Source organism: Plectropomus leopardus, chromosome 8, assembly GCF_008729295.1.
Source record: "Plectropomus leopardus isolate mb chromosome 8, YSFRI_Pleo_2.0, whole genome shotgun sequence".
Classification (NCBI taxonomy): Eukaryota; Metazoa; Chordata; class Actinopteri; order Perciformes; family Serranidae; genus Plectropomus; species Plectropomus leopardus.
The window spans coordinates 15938284-15957473 of NC_056470.1; the positions used below are offsets into that span (position 1 = coordinate 15938284).

The 19190-nt window shown below is 40.9% G+C and overlaps 1 protein-coding gene across 1 annotated transcript; it reads right to left on the reverse strand.

The window, feature by feature from the left end:
- Positions 1-6051: 6051 nt before the first annotated feature.
- gpr61 (G protein-coupled receptor 61) lies at positions 6052-9836 on the reverse strand. Its single transcript, XM_042492497.1, has 2 exons — positions 9749-9836; positions 6052-7709 (listed from the first exon to the last, which is right to left on the reverse strand). The coding sequence occupies exon 2, from the start codon at positions 7468-7470 to the stop codon at positions 6052-6054; it is 1419 nt and encodes a 472-aa protein (XP_042348431.1). The 5' UTR covers positions 7471-7709; positions 9749-9836.
- Between the last annotated feature and the right edge of the window lie 9354 nt (positions 9837-19190).

The following is a 19190-nucleotide window of genomic DNA, read 5'->3' on the forward strand; positions in this document are numbered from 1 at the left end:
TCCATGTGTCAGGATGGCATAACACACACATGCAGAAGGGTTGTCTGCCACAACAAAGAACAGAGAAACTGGGAATACAACTCAAAGAGAGGGAGCGTGACTCAATTAAATAGTTGTTTGCTACCATATTAATGCTCTAAATGTTGCATACAGCAGCTTTTATGCAAACTAATTTTGGGCTAGTTTAAGGGATTTCACAAAAATCCCTTAAACTAATGAGACCAGATGACCACTTATCATCTGGATCAAAATCTATTTAGTCCCAATCTATCTATTTAGTCCCAAGCATTTCTTAAAGCATTATATTTATGACTACATTATCTCAAATCAGAAATGATTAAAAGCAATTAAAACAACTTTGTCCTTGGTAACGGCTATTAACTTATCTAACAATTATAAAAGATATTTGCTACAGCTTAGAAATCCTTTATTAGAAAGTGGTGTAGTCATATTATATCATGTATCAGATGCAGATTAAGTAAAGAATTTAATTTCTGAGGTGTAGATTTAGAAAACAATTTTAAAGACCAGGAAAGTTATTTGAAATTTACTTTGCTAGTAGTGATTGGCCAATTATGTCCCTAAACCTCTTTATTGGAACCAGTATCTAGTATATCTTTACTTATGACTTTATGTCTGTGTAACAATCCCTAAATTTTGCTCCAGTCTCGTCCTGCCAAAGCTGCTGTCATCAGCAGGTTACAGAGGCAACAGCTGATTTCAGAGACATAAGGATAAATTGTGTTGAGTGAGAAATTCATGTGATTGAGTTAATCTCTGTGATGGAGACTTTTCACCGCCTCCATGCTCACATCACGTGACTCTTCTGAGGAAGACTGCAGGATGATAGCAGTCAAAACACATCAGAGTAAAATTTAACACTCTTTAATAGTTGTCTGTCAACAAGAAACAAAGTAAAGTTCATGCTCACAGATAGACAGGTTTTCTCCAAACCTGTTGCTCAGATAATCCCAGCTTTCTGTTTAGTTTATAAGAAACACGCTCCACTGATGGACTGAATGACTGAGCACTGCACCCAGTGGGTGGCCCCCTAGAGTGACATGATGATGGCAGCTGCCCTTGAGCACTTTCGCTGGGTGTGTTGTAGTCCATCACAAAGGTCAGGCTGTTTGAACTGTTTCTCTGCGCTGCAGGAGGCGCCCTCCACAGCTCAACATGAAAGCTATGAGTCACACAGGCCAATGGGGAGCAGCACAGGAGAGGGGAAGAAAATTAGGATAATCAGAAAAAAAGAGGAAGAGCCCCGGGTCCTGCTGGGTGGATGGAGTCTATGTTTGGATTTTTCTGGTGAAAAACAACTAAAATTAAATAAAAACTGAAAATGCATCATAACTAAGAAATATTGAATATGCAAAGGTTTTTGGATTTTAATCATGCATCAATGTGCAACTGTTATATCTCATCTACTGCTGGGTAACTTAATCTATAACAATATATTTATACAAAATATTAGTCCTTTAATGTTTTGTATAATTAATTTGAGTATCTGTTTAAGCTATCAGATAAATGGAGTGTACAATATTTTCCTCTAAAATATAGTGGAGTAAAATATAAAGCAGCATAAAATGAAAATACGCAAGTCAAGAAGTCTACAAATATATTGAAAATGTGGTTTCCACCACTAGAAAACATTTAGGAATAATGGCTTAGAATTACATGCTCTTATTGAAAAGAGTGTCCCCAACAATTTGTCCATTAATAAATGCATTTGGGTGTTAATTACATTATGTAGAACCTGATGTTGTGATATGAGGTGGTCAGTGTCTGTAAGGTGTAAGTTCAATTGTCGAGAATTACAATGTCGTCCACAACATCCCCTCACACTGACAAGCCTCAGTATCCTGCCTTCCTCCAAATGTCACTCCTCTTTCATCCTGTTCGCATTGCTCTATTTCACAGAGAGAGAGAGAGAGAAATGCTGGTTCCTCAGTGGTTCTATAGCACATAACATTTTTACACCCTCTATAGTTCTGTTAAGGTTCTCAGCTGCTTCTCAAGCTTAGTTAAGCTCAGTTTACTGGAGAAAGAATCAACACACTATATAAATATATATATATATATATATATACACACGCACCCACACACACACACACACACACACACACACACACACACACATATATATATATATATAAACAGAGGCTGCAAACCTACAAACATTTGGTGCAGGATTCTGAATCGTTAAAGCCAACATTATAAGAACTCATTCATAATCATTTATATTTTAAAGGTCTCATATTGTAAAAAGTCAGATCAGCTTTTATTTTTTTATCAAAAAGCAAGTAAAGGTGCTATATAACTACTGTGAAAGTATGAAAGCAATAAATAGAGGGATGCACGCAGTCTGCATTCAGAAGCTGAGCCTTTAAATGAGACGTTAGGACTACAGTGAAGTTTTGATGTCACAAATGGCAACATTCTTATCTACAGATTTCACTATTTGTTTTTCCATTTTTTATATATATATATATATATATATATATATAAAGTAATTCTACTGGTCCCCCTTTACGTCTAACAGTGGGTTTTACCATTTCTTAACAAATGAAATGTATTTTAAGGTTGTAACTAAACCTCATATCGCTATGGTTTGCACCTTGACAGCAACAAAAAATACTATATAAAAGCAGAAACTGCACCTGCAGTGATGTTACTGTCATTCCCCTACTGCAATAACAGTGCAGAGATGCCAAGAGTGCAGATGTGGGAGACCTGGACACAGTGACCAATCGGAGCAGACTGGGCTTTTTTGAGAGGTGGGGCTTAAAGAGACAGGCACTAAAACAGAGTTTTTCAGACAGACTGTGAATACAGCTGTTTCAGAACAGACAGTATGCGGAAAACAGAGCATTTTTTGAGCATTAAAGCAAACATGTTCTAGTAGAAACCCAAAATACAAGTGTGAACCTGAAAATAACCATAAAATGGGACCTTTGACTCATTCATGATAGGCTTATTACATGGCATCATTCAAGGACTCCCAAGCTCAAAAATAAATAAAAAAAACACTATAGTGCTGTATTTCATCTCTAATGGTTCTGTATAACACTATTTGATTATGGCACTGTGCAGCACCTTTAAAAGATAGGTGCCAAAACACCATTTTTGTTTTAAGTGACAGTGGCAGGAGACAAAGAGATGATGTGGGAATTGATCATGTGATAGATGATCTGAAAATGTGTGGTAGCTACAACAACAACCATGACACTCAATTTAATCTTCTTGCTGTGTCTTTAATCATTTCAGCTGATGGGTATAACTAATACACAAGGGAAAAACAAACCCCAATAATGATTTCAAATAGTTTTTTCAGCTCAGGTACAAAAAGAAAAAAAGGAGGGCGGGGTGAACATATTGACTGTATTAAAAACAAATAAAGCTGTGGGTGACAGTGTCCATGAATATTCCTGAAGCTGGGAATATTATCTGCCCTTCAGAACAGCTTACATCTCCGTCCTCATAATCAACAGATGGTGGCAGAAATAGAGCTTAAAGCGTTTAATCAGATTGGCCGGGGGCAATTTTGCTGCCAAGGGTAACGGAAATCCAGCTGATTGAGTAGTGGATTCAATCAGCATAAGGGGCTTTGTAATGACCCCCAGACTGCATGAAGTATCAGTGAATTTATTACAACACTGTACCATAAAGGGGAGATGATCAATAATGCCCAATGAGGAAGGGCATTATTGAAATACAGAGGTTAAACTCTTGTTTCTGTATGCTGGTGGAATCAATGTTGTATAAAGTTGTATATTAATAATTTTTAAAGAAATGTATTGTGTGGTTTTAATGTTAAAAAAAAAAGACGCATACAAACTGCAAAGCATTGGGGGTTATGGCAACGGTTTCATCTTGTGATTACATTTGGGCTTGCACCATCTTTTTAACAGAAAAGACACATTTTAAAACATGATGACCCCATCTGAAAAACAGAAACAAAGTCATATCTCCAGAAAATTAAGAACATTATGTCTCCTCTGGACAAAGGGGCCTTTTTTATGTTCTGACTCCCAGCAAAATATTCCCTATTCGCCTGGTGTTGGGTGTCTTGTGATCATGCCAACAGTCTGGTACGAGGCAGTCCAAAATAGATGAAGGCAGCAAGAAAGAGCGAGTATAAAAAGAGACAAAAGTGTTTAGTCAGAGATTTGTGCCTTTGTAATTTTCTTTGGAACATTTGTCACTGCTCGTGTGACTTGTGCAAACTGTTTGTTTTCCACCTGAGATCAGAGAAAGTATCACCAGTGTCTTTCATTTGTTGCTAAATGAGGCCAAAGGCGAAGCTTGCCATGTGTAAGCTTTGTCTCACCTGTGTGCTGCCGTGTAGCCACAACAAGCCTGGTTGTTTAGAGCACAAACACAAGCGTGCTCATACTGTTTCTGTGTTTACCTGTAAACAGCACAGACATCACAGGGTGACAGGGACTGGTCGTGGTGTCCGAATCTGTCCACATGCCAGCCTCGTTTCCACAAACTGAAAGTTGAACTGTGCTGCTAGCTGGGTGTTTTCACAAAAGCTTAAATTCTTAACACCATCACTGTCATGCAAATTAAACCAGTCACAATGTTTTTCTTTGAGTGGAAGGGGGTGAAATCACGAGTCTGCTGATGTGAGATGATTTTGGTGAGGAGGTGATAATCACAAGACCGAGAACAGATAAACATGATAATAATGTTCCTGAAAAAAGGCTTAAAATACGCTGCTGTGCCAGCCTGTTTATTATAAATACCACCAGCAGCACCAGCTGTGAAATGATCCCGTTCAGCACACTGAATATTTTAAACAGAGACAATTTTTAAAATGGCTCACTCCTTTCTGCTGGGAAAACAGCTACATTTTGCATTAATTCCTAGGTGTTTTTAGGAGATTTGCAAGTTGAATAAATACACTTTGATGGAAACAGATCCGAAACATTGACAGCTAACTTACAACCTTTACTTTTTTAGGTTTTCTTCCAGCAGTCAGTTCTAAAAAAATAGCATTTTGCTGGAGATGAACTAATGTTAAAATAGAGGTGCAGCAGGGTGGTTTTTATGGTTGGATCATCAGTTGAATTAATAATACAACAGCTGTTTGTTCATTAAGAACCTGCTGTGTCAAATTGAATTGATTGTCAAGGGGCTTCTTCAAGTCATTGTAATCACAGTAATGCATGACTTATTTCATACTGTAGATTATATTCAAATGACTGATGGAGAACCAAACTTTTAATGATGAATGGACAAATGAAAACTAACATTTCACTGAGCATTTGTCTCAAAATTGTTTTTAAACGGTCCTGTATGCAGGATTCAGGGGCATCTGTTGGTAGAAATGGTGTATAATACTAAGAACTATGTTTTCATTTGTGTATAATCACCTGAAATTAGAAATGTTGTGTTTTTGTTAACTTAGAATGAGCCATTGATAATCTACATACGGAGTGGGTCCTCTCCCACAGAATCCGCCATGTTGTTTCCAGAGTAGCCCAGGACAGACAAATCAAACACCTGCTCTAGTGGGTCCATTTGCATTTTCATGTCAGCCAGGTTTGACCCACTGGAGAAGATTCAGTTTGGCAACTTCACCGCAAGATACCAATAAATCCTGCAGACTAGACCTTTAATGGCTCTTATAGTTTTCCATCAACTGTGAAAACTTTGTTCCCCCTGAAATTTTGCTCTCACAGAGTTTCAACACTTCTTTACATTAATGTGATGTTTGTCACACCACTGACCTGTGATAAACACAACAAGGGTTTACTGTCCATCTGCTAATATCACACCGAAAACAGCCTGACCGCTTTATGGCTCTGAAAACATGTAGTGCTTCATGACTGTTGAGATTATGCACATGATATATGCAGCTTTGTCCTTCTCTGAAAAACTGAAATTCTTCATGTTTTGCAGTTCACTGGATTTTTAGCTTAAAAACACTGTTGTAGCATGAACACAAGACGTATTTCATCAACAAATCTTTAGAAAACATGAATAAAACTAAGTATATTTATTGGATTATAGACGGAAAAACAGTCAGTACATGAAAGGCAGCTACAGCTCTGGGACAGTTTTGCAGCAGTTCTCTGATACATGCAGCTCATTGTTCAGCTGTTGCCGCTGTATGAACTCTGAGGTTTCCTCAAGGATCTGCCCTGGGATGTGGAAGTCAGCTGGCGTGTTCTGCTGAACAGCTGATTCCTGAAGGCCCTCAGTCTCTGGCTCCTCTGGGCTGGCTCTGCTGTGAGAGTTGCAGGGCTCCAGATTGCATCCAGTGCCCTGAAGGAACTGCAAAAAATTCTCTTCAATCGAGGCCTCACGGCTCGGCAGCTGCTCCCCTTCGCCCGGCCCGGCCCGCTTGAAGAGGCAGGCCAGGTGGCGGCCCAGCTCCTCACGAATCTGCCGGTTCAGGCAGCCATAGAAGAAGGGGTTGGAGGTGAAGCAGAAATAGCCAATCCATGTGACCACGTCCTCCAGCTGGGCCAGCGAGGCAGGAGAGGTAGACGCCACGGCCGAGTAGAGATGGAAGGAGAAATACGGCAGCCAGCAACAGAGGAACTGACCTCCCACCGCCACCAGGACCACCGCAGCCTTCCCGCCACTGAAGGTCCTATTCGGGGTGGTGCGGGCGCCAGTTCCACCGAGGCTGGCCGCCATGGTGGAGTGGCTGCTGATAGACTCAGACCGTTGCCGTGGCGTGTCCATCCATGTGGGAAGGGGGCCGTGCTGCATGGCTGCTACCCGCGCCACCTTGAACATGTTGCAGTATACCACCAGAATGATAAGCATGGGGCACAGAAAATAGATGAATGTAAAGAAGACCATGAAAAGCAGCCGTGTGGTCCTGCCTCCCACCCAGTGGAGGGAGCAGTGTCTCTGACCCTGAACAATGACTGACGGCGTCCCCATGCCCTGGTTCCCCTGGAGCAGCCATCCCAGAAGAGGCAGCACTGACATTACAACGGCTTTAATCCAAATTCCCACGAGCACCATCACCACCACTCCCACTGTCATCTTCACCTCATGACGCATAGGGTGGACTATGTAGTAGTAGCGCTCCACATTTATGGCAGAGATGGTGAGGATGGCAGCGCTCACAAGACACACACTCAAGCAGAGGTAGCTCCGACACAACGCCTCGTCCGCCAGGATTCGGTCTGACAGCATCCCCAAAGGCATTAACACTAGTGCTGCCAGCAGGTCCACCAGACACAGGTGGAACACAAAGGCAAACTTGCGCAGCTGTGGTGTTTTGGTGATGACAATTATCACGGCTAAGTTCCCCACCACCGCCAGCACGTCAATGATGAGCATAGCACACAGCGCCAAGGACTGGTTCACATCTACCCCACCTTGGCTGCTCGCAACCGATGGGGTTACGTTAGAGATATTCTGATGCAGTGAGGCTGGAAATGTGGGGTGGCTGGAGAGAGAAGTGTTCCAGGAGGGGCTCGGTGTGACGGGACGCTCCATGAGAGGATGGGATAAGGAGGAGAGAGGCCGCTGAACTTCACGGGCCCATCACCCATCCTCCCCTGTCATAGGGTGTCACTGAGAAGCTCAGGCGGTGGTGTCTGTCATGGCAGCTGGAGCTGTGCAGGCCCTGACCCCTGGCAGAATTTAGCCTGGAGCTCTGCAGTCACAGTTCTCACACTTGTAACTTTTAGTGATGTCGTCGTTCTCTCGCCAATATGACCTTTAGATGGAAAGATCTGAAACAGCAGAGAAAGTCCTGGTTAAAAGAAGGCACAGGTGAAGGTTGTGTTAGTTTGATGATGCGTTTGAGTTTACTGGAGGTCACTTAATGATGAAAACTACAGTTTAGATTATGTAATTTTAAGGATATTTTATGATCAAGACATCAATGAAACCTAAGGTAGCAGGTTGTAGTGTGGAAATATGACAACTTGATAGATTTGTCTCATGAAAAACCACCTAAATCATTTTTTTTTTGCTCAGACTAAAATTACATTATGCAAACATTGGAAAGATAATCCCTAGACCCATCAATCTAATCTACTATTAATGCAAATACTGTCATTATAATCCCGTTGTTTTTAGTCTGTCCGACAATAAAAAGGATAGCAGATGAATTCTAAAGCAATCTCATATTTGTCACTTATATCAAAATGCAAAAAAGGGTTTTTAGTGCAGTCCTTTGTGTAAAAAAGAAAAAAAAAAAAGGTATCATCTTCTCTGTTGCGGTGACTCTGTGAAGCCGTCAGACTTGATGCAGCCTGCACTCACTTGTAGCCTGGGTCATAATTCACTTCATATTTGACATCTGCATCCTCAGATGTGTGTTTTCAGGGCAGCTGGTGCCTCAGGGAGAAGCTAACAGTGCAGAGTGGACCATATGTCGCCCTTAACAGAGTCAAGAAGCAAAGTGGACAAGCGAATGAACTGCGAAACTCAGCACTACAGAGCTGCCTGCTGTCTCAAGTGATGGGAGGACAGGATCAATAAATCATATTATTACAATCATGTCACGATAAATATGAAAGCATCCCACGATTTTCTAATTTATGGGGAAATACATTCTGAGAGGCTAAGTTCAGTCTGAGAGGCTAAATACTCTTCTGAATTAAACCCATGCAGCTAAATTATCATCTACAATTCATGTGGCAGAGCAGTGAGTGTTTGTGTGGCCAGTGGAGAAGTGGAGAGGCCCCACGCTGTGTTTACTGTCACAACCTCACCTGGACACAACCCCACACACTGTAAAAGCCGTGGAACGAGCACCGAGGCTTTGGTACATTTCCACATGCCGTAACACCTGCATGTGCAAGTTTTCCATTTCACAAGTGTGACAGGCTTCATCCCTGCGAGGCGCCTCTTGTTTTCCTGCCCACATATGCGCACCGAGCACGCAGTCACCAGACAGACGCAGGCGTACGTAAGGTGGCCTTTGCTGAATAGGTCAAAGGGTTACAGTCACCTTCAGCCCAATAAAACAACCAATAAACAAAAATATCTTGGCTACAATGGAACAACAAGCAGCCCTCTGGAGATTCTTAGTCCAGTCTGCACTGATGGTTTTATTGCTCTCTGGTGTCCGGGGTCACTTTGGTGCTCCAGCTAAAGGAAATTATCACCACAACTCTGCATGACCAAAAAAAAATCTGATTAAAAAGCATCCAAATTGGCGCTGTTAGCTGTTTTGAAGTTGATTTTATCAAGTCGAAACCACAAAAACTGAACAATTTACATGATAACAAGGAACATTAGGGACTTTGTGGCTCACATACAGCACATTCCTCCTGGTCTGTGTGATCAAATCAATGAGATAAGTGCATTTTAGAGTCAAACTCTGCCTCAGAAGCTCTGAAGAAATTCACACAAAATCTTGAGTTTAAGGTGCAGCAGAATCTCAGCATCTGCCTGCTGGAAACCATATGACCCAATAATATGCACATGACACGATGCTTACTGCAAGGAGAGAAACAGCCTGTTGTTCAAGTGTCCCTTTCATTACAAAGCACATTCTCTCCTCAGCAAGTGGCAATCAGGAGTTTAAATAGGAATACATAAAATCTCTTCCCAGAAATGCCATTTTAACACAGATACACCAAGATAACATGACAAAACAAAACATTTGTTCTAGTCTCGTCCTCTTCAGTCAGATCTTGCTCTCTCCACCTTTTCAGCATCCTCACATCCACGCATTAAAACCCACACATCTCCCTACACACTCCGCTAACAGGGCAGGTATGTGTGGAGATGTGTGTGTGATGATAAGTCAGTGACATACCTCAGTCTGGAGAGGGCTGCTTCCTCCTGTGCAGGTTCACAGTCTACTGAAGGAGAGCCGACCTGTTTCGCTTTCTCTCCCCCCCTCACACATACACAGCAAACACACACACACACACACACACCACGTCACAGACAGAGAGAGAGAGACAGAGAGAGAGAGAGGAGAGGGGTGCTCCTGTGTCTCCTCCTCACCTGGCCCCTTTCATCTCGTCATCACCTCCCACCCAGCCGAGCTGACCGCCCCCCTCTCCATCCCTCCAAACACACACACCTCCTTCCCCTCAGCTCTTGTTCAGCCAGGTCTTCGATTCAGGTGAGAGAGCTAGAAGGAGAGATGGCACAAAAAAAGAGGAGAGGGCTCCTGTCCTTCAGTCTGTGTTACACAAAGAGTGGACAAACATACACACACACTTTCATACACACTCCGTATTGTCTCCGGCACGAGCCTAGGGTAACTGCAGAGCCGTGCAGGGCAGACAAGCAGGCGGCGGGTGGGCAGGCAGTACCCAGCCTACCCTGCTCTCCACTGGGTCTTAGTGCCTCACTTTCTCTGGGCTCCTCATGGAGGGATGGCTCTGCTTTTTCAGCCTCTAGGACTAACCTCCCTGCAGGTCACATCAGGTCCCACCAACGGGTGCAGAAGCCTACAATTAGGATAGAAAATCACATTTATCCTCTGGATCAGCATTTCTCTTATTCTGTCTCCTTATATGTTCAGCTTTCCCTCTGTGCACAATCCGGCAAAAGCTCTCTCACGAGGCTGGATTATTGATTCACAGAGAGGAAAAGAATCCCAGTGGTTAATGTTAATGAGCTGAGATTAACATTTACAAAAGGCCGGCCCACACAACATACATATTATTACACTTAGTGAACTATTTCTTGCCCTGAGGATTGACTCTGTTTACCACTGGAGCGTGAGATATAGTATTGTGCAATTCAGTAGTTAATCACAACCAGAAAATTTTGAGCATGACGGACTGAATTTCCTGCATTTTGATGTATTTTTATGCTCTAATTTGTGCTTTTCTGCATCACTTTGTGGTGCTACTTTCAAACTAAAAATTGCACCCCGAAAGCTACACCTGTGTAATCATCTGCCCATCAATTGCATTTCTTCAATTGCAACAGTGGAGATTTTAAGCCAGGTTAAAAACTTTTAATATGACACTTTATTGAGTTATACATTATTCTGGCAATCATACAACTATTTCCATTCCGAGTATGTTTTCTGTTTATCCAAGTAACACCTGTTTGGAAATTTGAGTTGCTGGGTCAAACCACCAGTTGGTCATGTGATAAAGTCATGTTGCTTGAGTATGCTTCATTATCAATAGTCTGTTGCTAAGGGCATACTTAATTGCTCATTTATGGGCAGTATGCAGTACATTCAGAATACATTCAAAGTATGTAGAGTGCAGTATATATGGCATATTTAAGTCTAAACAATTGATTGAGAAAAATGTATTCGATAATGGAAAAAAGTCTTAATTGGAGCCCTTGTGAGAGTAAGTGGGAACCTCAGGCTGAAAAATGAAGCCAATGTGGAAATGCCAACAACTGCAGTTCATTAAATGGCCACTTGAGGCCAACTCCAAAACAGATTCAGTCTCCATTGAGCTGCATCTTTAAATGCCAGACTTCACAGCAGAAGTAAACATGTTAAAACCCTGGTACAAAACAAAGTTAAGTTTCTTTTGATAATTTCAACATTCATGAGAACTGTAAAGGGAGTGAATTGTTATATAACTCACCTGTTCACACGCGGGGCTGCTTGAGTGACAAGCTGTCTGCAAGGCTTTGCAACAGTCTGTGAGTCAGATCTGCACCTTTCTTTGTCCACAGCTCCAACCTCTTGTTAAATACAGTCACTTCTGGCGCCATATATCCAAGATGGTGACGGCCAAAATGACGAACTGTGATGTCACAGTGGCCGGGTCTATTGTTTAATACAGTCTATGGATTAGAGTCATAATAAAGCTTTAAAATCTTAAGTGGGACTAAGAGAATTCAGCTTGTTTGCAATTCATTTCAGTGAAAATGTACATAATACCTTAATCCATTGATGTGTACATATGAGGGAAAAATGTTGCTAAAAAGACAAGAAAATAAAGTAAGCACCATAGGCAATGTTTTCCAACAAAATAATACAACAGAAAATAAAAACAAGATGAATAAAACATGTTATCAGATTTTCAACAGACCAGAAATATTTAGGCTGAAGCTGTCCAGCTTATTATGCCTACTCCCCTGACAATGCACAGCCTATTTGGCATCAAAAGTAATATCAGACAAAAATATCTAAAGTTGTTTGGATCTATCCCAACCCCAGTGTTTGAATAAAAAGAGAAGAGATATCTGGTAGTTTCAGATCTTATTTTTTTATTATTTTTTTTAAACTTTGTTTAGTGTTGGGTTTTTTTGTAGGTGTTACAGTACTATGATGATATATTTAATGGCATATTGCCTACAAAACACTGACAAGAAACACAGAACATACTGATAAAAATAATAATATTAAAAGAGACAAACCCCCAATAATCAAAAATACATAAATAAAATGCAAAAACACAAACTGCAGGGCTGTATTGGGTGAACGTGTTAAGCTGACTTTTTGATTTAACAAAACAGCGATCAACTTTTCTTTAAGAAGGGGATTCCATACTTAATTAAAGGTCTTTATGGAGCCCCTTAATGAGTATTTTATTTTCTCTAAATTTTTTAGATCTTTTAAAGCAGAACATTATGAATAAAATGAGATGATAAGGACTGACTCTGTTTTCCTATAAATTTGGTCATTTTTGGGTTTATCTCATTAGCTTTGGTATCTTATTTTTGGGTCAGACTGTTGTAAACAGGTTGTTGTTGTTGCCTCTGGCTCATGTCCTCTGTTGTTTTCTCTGTGAATCATACTTTTAGTAATTGTGCCAAATGAGATGTTTTAATAACAATGTGCTTTGCAACCCTTTGATGCATGAAGATGGCTGTTGATTCTGTCAAATCTAATAATTTTATTTCCCTGTTACTGTATTTTACTGCAGATATCCCCTTTGATTTCAAGCCTACAGTATATAAGCTTTATTTTTAGGTTTTCTTGTCTTGATTGATGTGCTGAAAATTGTTTATTCCTCCCTCAGGATTTGCATGAATGGACTGTCCCACACATCAGTGTGTGACATCTCTCTTTCATGCAGTGTATTTCCTGAGGGATTCATTCATCAGTGGAAGCGCAGCTCCACCAACACTGATTAGTTCATGAGTCATTGCCTCTTATTACTGATAAATCAATTGGTAAATTGATCCAAGTACTGTTCAGCCAAGGTTATCTGACATTAGACCAGCTCTATGTTGGTGTTTTTGGGGTGGATTTAGTAGCAGGGACGATCACTCTGTATGCTGCTGCTCATATGATCTGTACGTAAGGAAGAAGGCTGTATCAGATGTTTATTTTCCCTGTTAATTTGTGTGTTTTAACAGTAAATGGTGCAAAGGGGACTGATGATGAATAATGCCCCGAGAGTTTTTGTGTATAATGATCCAGTATGTGATGATAGAGATACAACTAGGGTGATTTGAGGGGGAAACTAGGTATAGAGGAGCCTTTGTTTGTGTTTGTCAATGCTCCACTATTCAAGTTCCATGTATCCCGCGTGTATGTCTGTGTGTGTGTGTGTGTGTGTGTGTGTGTGTGTGTCCTGTGACTGTGCTTGTGTCTGAGGTGTTGAATAATGACAGAAATAGCAGACACTTGCTCGTGCCAGCAGCACCAATCACAAGGGAGGGAAATACAATGGTTTCCATGGAAACCCCGACTTCAGCCTCCCTGCTTGCCTGCAACCCCCACCTGCACCACCTCCACCCCCACCTTCATCCCACCACCCCTCCGATCCACCCACAGCAGATAAGAAAAGTGCATCAGCCTCTGAGCACAAACACATACACTCTCTCACTCACACACACACACACACACACACACACACACACACACACACACACACAAACTGCAGCCATCAGGAGAAGTGTTCAGTGTATTTTGCAGCCACGTCAAGTCGGTGATTATTCTCAGCTTCCCTTTTCTCTATTTAACTGAACACAGGTGGGCTGATTCACGCTCAATTTCAGCTACTGATCTAATATTGTTTTAACTGTAATTGCAGGTCTCGTCAGGAGGGGGAGCTCTCACATTTAACAAGTAACTGAAGCACACAGAAAACTACACACACCACCTAAAGAGACCTACTGATAAATGCTCACAGAGCAGGAATTTTAATAACATTTAGTTCTTCATATGGTGTGTCATCAACATGGCCATCAAAGGTTCAGTGTGTGGGATTTAGCAGGGTATTCTGGCAGAAATGGAATATAAGAAAATAAGTATTTTTTTTTGGTGTTTAATCACCTGAAAATAAAAAATTGTGTTTTTGTTACCTTCAAATTAGCCATTTATAGCTACAAAGGGAGGGGCTCCTCGTCCATGGCATGATTGTATTAAAAGAACTGGATACAGGGGCCACATTGATTCCTATGATAGTTTGCTCAGAAGTGCATGAAGCCAAAATTGTTCAACTGCCTTGTATAAAATTGATTAGCACTTCTGACTGTGTGGCCGATGCTAAATGCATCCACTGATTTACAGACGTGACTTACACCATATAGCCTAAATCAATGGGAAAAAGTCTGTTTGGGATGCAGGGGCGTCACGTGATGGTGTAATTACACTTTTTGGCCTATAAAAGTTGGCTTCAAAGCCTGACACATCTCCTGGAGGGCTGTTCCATGGAGTCCACCATGTTGCACTGCCATGTTTCTTTAGTAGCCCAGAATGGACAAATCAAATACTGGCTATACAAAGGGCCATTCCCGCTTTTCCGTTTGCTAATATGGCTAGCAGACAAGCAGTGTCAGAAAAACACAGATTTTTTTAATGTGCAAATTCTTTATTTATTCTGTATAACCAGTTTAAATCACCAGGTTCATTTGTTTAGCAGAGAGAGAGAGACCTCTGCGGATAATTTGGCTCTCACTAAAAATCTTCTGAACTTCTGAATCTTTAGTAATCAGAGAAAATAAGTGAAAACACATTTGCAGGTGCTGGGCTGGCTTCTGTCGCTAACAAACAGAGGAACATCAAAGAAACATTTTTAACATGAAATTGCTTTATTCGGTGTTTATAGTGGTTTAAACGCCTGGTTAATTTGTTTAGAAGAGGAAAAGACCTCTGTGGATAATTTGGCTCCTGATAAAAACCTACCAAACAATGAATTCTAACTTCACAAAGTTTCAGCTGGTTGCAACCTGCAATCCTCACCACTTAAAATCCACCTAAAATCATACACACTGCTATTTTAAATCTAAACACAGACATTTTTGGCCTTAATCAAGTGCACATAGTGCAAGCAAAAGGTGAGGAACACTAGAAATTAGCTCATTTTCTTTAGCTATTTTTTCAAAGTCAAACATGTTCTGGGCAAAAACCATGAAAGCAATATGGTAGTCAACACATTTATAAAGCATGTGGGTAGCCAGTATCTGACCAGAGTTAAATCAGCCTTGCTCCAGTTTCATCCGCCCACGGCACCTCAGAGAACAACATCCACCTGAAGGGCCACATCAGACTGATTACTAACACCCCATAATGCAGATTGGGGGAGGGCACACACTTATCTGAGCTGATAAAAAACCTAACAGCAACATTGTGCTTCCTCGTATAATTCAGAGATACTGCTGATCAGAAAGTATGTGAAATTCAGCTATGTGTGGCTGCGAGGAAAAGAGCAGTGATCCAAAATAGATTTTAGGGTGTGTTTTGTCTGTTTAAACTACAGTGATAGAGAGAACGACAGGCTCCGAATGGTGATCTACATGCTCCACTAACTCCTTTAGAGTTATTAGAGCATGTAGATCTTAACATGTTTTATCCTGCCTGATTTTAAACATTTATTCTGCAGCATTTAGGAAACAGCACCTGACCATTTTAGACACATCACATTCTATTTAAAGAAATATCATACTTTACTGCAAAGGTTTTAGTTTTTATAATTTCACTGCAGGACTGAAATCTGCTTTTTGAGAGCTGACTTTAACAATAAAGAAGTATAATTTGGTATAGCTCGCTGGGAGTTGTGGTAGAGCCAGAGAATACACCAGCGACGGTAACTTGTGCTGTTTGATTTCCCAGACTAATGCATTGGAGTCCAAACAGACACAATTAGCCCTCTCTGTTGGCTCCAGGTTGGCACTGTCGTCCTCTGCACACACTGAGTCACTGATGAGTGCCGACGCTCCGGGCGGCTGTCTGTCTGGGGACGCATAACAACACTGAACCTCGAAAAAAGGAGCCAACGATGTAATAAAAATAAAATAGTGAGGACAATATGGCCTCTTGCAGGCATTTGAGTTCCACAGTATCATTCCCTTATCACTGCTATAATCTGTTGGACCATCTTGTTTTTCCTTTTTCAGCATGGTTCATTTGTAGTGATTCAAGTAAACTTTCTATTACTGACTGGAAAAATACAACGCAAGCACGCAGATGCTCGATGACTCTTTTCAGTGTCACACTTTTTATTGTGAGAACATCATGACTTCGAGCTACTGTTTTTTATTCACCATGAGTAGTTTCATGTCTTTGGACTGATTCATTTGTTAATTTCTCATTGCTGTAAAAATGAGTCTTTCTAGTGAAACTCCAAACTGAATGTCTTTTATGACATTTTGATACTGCAGTTGTAGCATCTGGTTGGTGGTGCACTGAGGTGAAATGTCCTTGGTTGAGTCACAAACAGCCTACAGGGGTTTTACTACACTGCGGCAAGATATGACCTTTGTTATAAGGACACACAGCTCAAAACCACTTGAATGGACCTGGTGGACCAGAAACACAGGAGGGGACACTTTGACATGAACTGCTGCACAGCTTAATTAAAGTCAACACATTCAAAACTGTATCAGAGAGGTGAGATTTTTCTCTACAATGATTTCTGATTCTCTGTGCACTTATTCTGTACATGTGGTGGGAAAAATGTTTTTTCTATCTGTAAGGACTGAGCCATCACATAAAAAACACACTTTTTTCTTAAATATTGAAAAATACATTTGAACACACTGTTTATGAAACATGAACAGTGTGATGTCGCTGAAGCATTTGAGGGGTGCGTTAAATAATCAAGTGTTTCAAAACATGCTTGCAAGTCGCAAAAGTTTAAACTGTCATCAGTGAAACATGGCCGGAAACAAGTATATTTTGATTTAAATCAAGTCTTCATCAGGTAGTTTAGAAATCATACAGATGATGATCATAGAAATGAGTGACTACTGTACAGTAGATACAAATCTACAGCCAGCAGCAGGTTACCTTAGCTTAGCATGAAGACACAAAAAGTATTAAAACATCGAGTTGTATTTTTATGGATGGATTATTTCGTGATGAGCAGAGTTATTCCAAGAAACAGTCTTTGATTCTCTGCCTGAACCTGACTGACCCAACCCATCAGGTGCAGGCCAGCCTGCAATTTTTGAAAGATTATTTTTTTGGCTTTTGCTTTTGTTGTATAAGATAGATCAAGCGTGAAAGAGGGAGAGAGAGAGAGGGGATGACATGCAGCAAAGGGTCACAGGCAGGAATCGAACCTGCAGCTGCTGCGGTGAGGACACAGTCTTACATGGGGTGCCCGCTCTACCAGGTAAGCTAATGAGCACCTCAGCCTGTAAATTCTTGACATTGCCCCGGACTTTGATCAGGTCAGGTTCAGACCAGTTTCCAGAGAGAGAGAGAGAGAGATAGAGAGAGAGAGTTATATTTATATATGAATTAACAAACGGTTAAGTTTCACTTTTCAGTGTGCTTGGCAGTCTGCTGCTCTGCCAAGAGTACGCGCTGCTGCTCTGTGCTCTGAATAACCAAACAGCACTCCAAAAATTGCAAATGGTCCAGTTTGTGCCACAGTGTACTGTGGTGCGCAGAGTGACTATTTACGAATGCATCCTGTGTCACAAATGTCTCTTACTGCACTGAAAAGACTTTTGTTGACTTGTAATCAAATGTTTTTACAGTAACATTCATGAATGTTGAAATTAGCTATAGAGACCAAAACCAGGCTGTACCAGGCTGTTAACATGTTTATTTCTGCTGTAAAGGTTGGTATTGTAACATGAGGGTCTATGGGGATTGACTCTGTTTTGGAGCCAGCCTCAAGTGGCCATTCAAGAAACTGCAGTCTTGGCATCCCGCATTGGCTTCATTTTTCAGCCTTCAAGGTTACTGTTTGCTCTCACAACTAAGACTTCCATCAATGAATAAATATTTTTCGATTAATCAAGGTGTTGGCTTCATATTTTCAGCCCCAGAAGTTGTCGCTTTGACAGAAACCACTTGGGCCTGATCAGAGCTCTAGCACATAACCTCAATTTATCCTCAATTTATACTTTGTTTTTTTGCAGAGATTAATCAAAGAAGATATAAAATACTAATCTGTGTGGGCACATGAACTTTGTTACTTATGCAAGCGCCTGTTTACCCCCGTTTTATGCTGAGCTAAACTAATTGTCAGCTATTAGATCGGTGATCAGTCCTCTTCTTGACAAGAAAGTGAGTATGAGTATTTTTTGGAAACGTTCAACTATTCTTTTGAAGCCAATACATGCTGTATCACAGTCTTATCTCCCTTCATCCTCAGCAGCGCATTATCATTAATTCGTAATTTAACTGTTATTACTTCATACAGTAACTAAATTTATGTATTTGAATGTTTATTTCTGTAACACGTGGTTCAAAATACAAACAGCAGACTCGAAGTATGTCTCACAGCTGCAGTGTAATTTTCACAGAAACCAATTGGTGCAGTCAGTAGGTTGATTTATGGCTGTATCGTCAAGCAGAACCAAGGCCGAGGCCTTCACATCCCCCCTCCTCCTGTCACTCATGACAAGTCTCCTCTGATAAAGACAGCACATTTGCATTTATATTCTGGACCCTCTCTCCCATCGTTGCACTCATCAGGAGTCTTGAGCTCAGCAGTATTACATGAAACATCGATATCTACCATAAATATTAGCACTCAGAGCCTTCTGACAGAAATGCATTTCCTGTCAGTGAGCATCTGCACGGCTGAGCCCAAATGCATCTTCACTTAGCCCACCTTTCAATTTTTGGTTTATCCTTTTTGATATTATGGGGTAGGTCGTAATCTGCAACTTTTTATTTTTCATAAGAGGATTATTGTCATTGTCGCTTCAGAGAAAATGTGTAGTTGCATAACAAATGGGCCTATTGGTTTTTTTGTGTTTTAAAAAATACCCTAAGTCCCCCCTCTCCCCCTCCTTTTTTTTTTCAAGAATATGTTATCATCTGTACACACTGGAAATAGTAACATGGAAATAAACATTTAAAACAGTGGTGGTCCAACAAAAAGGCTTAATCCATCTTAGTCTGCCTACCATTT

Excerpts from the sequence above, each read along its gene's own strand:
- gpr61 (XM_042492497.1), bottom strand. The coding sequence starts at position 7,470 with ATGGAGCGTCCCGTCACACCGAGCCCCTCCTGGAACACTTCTCTCTCC.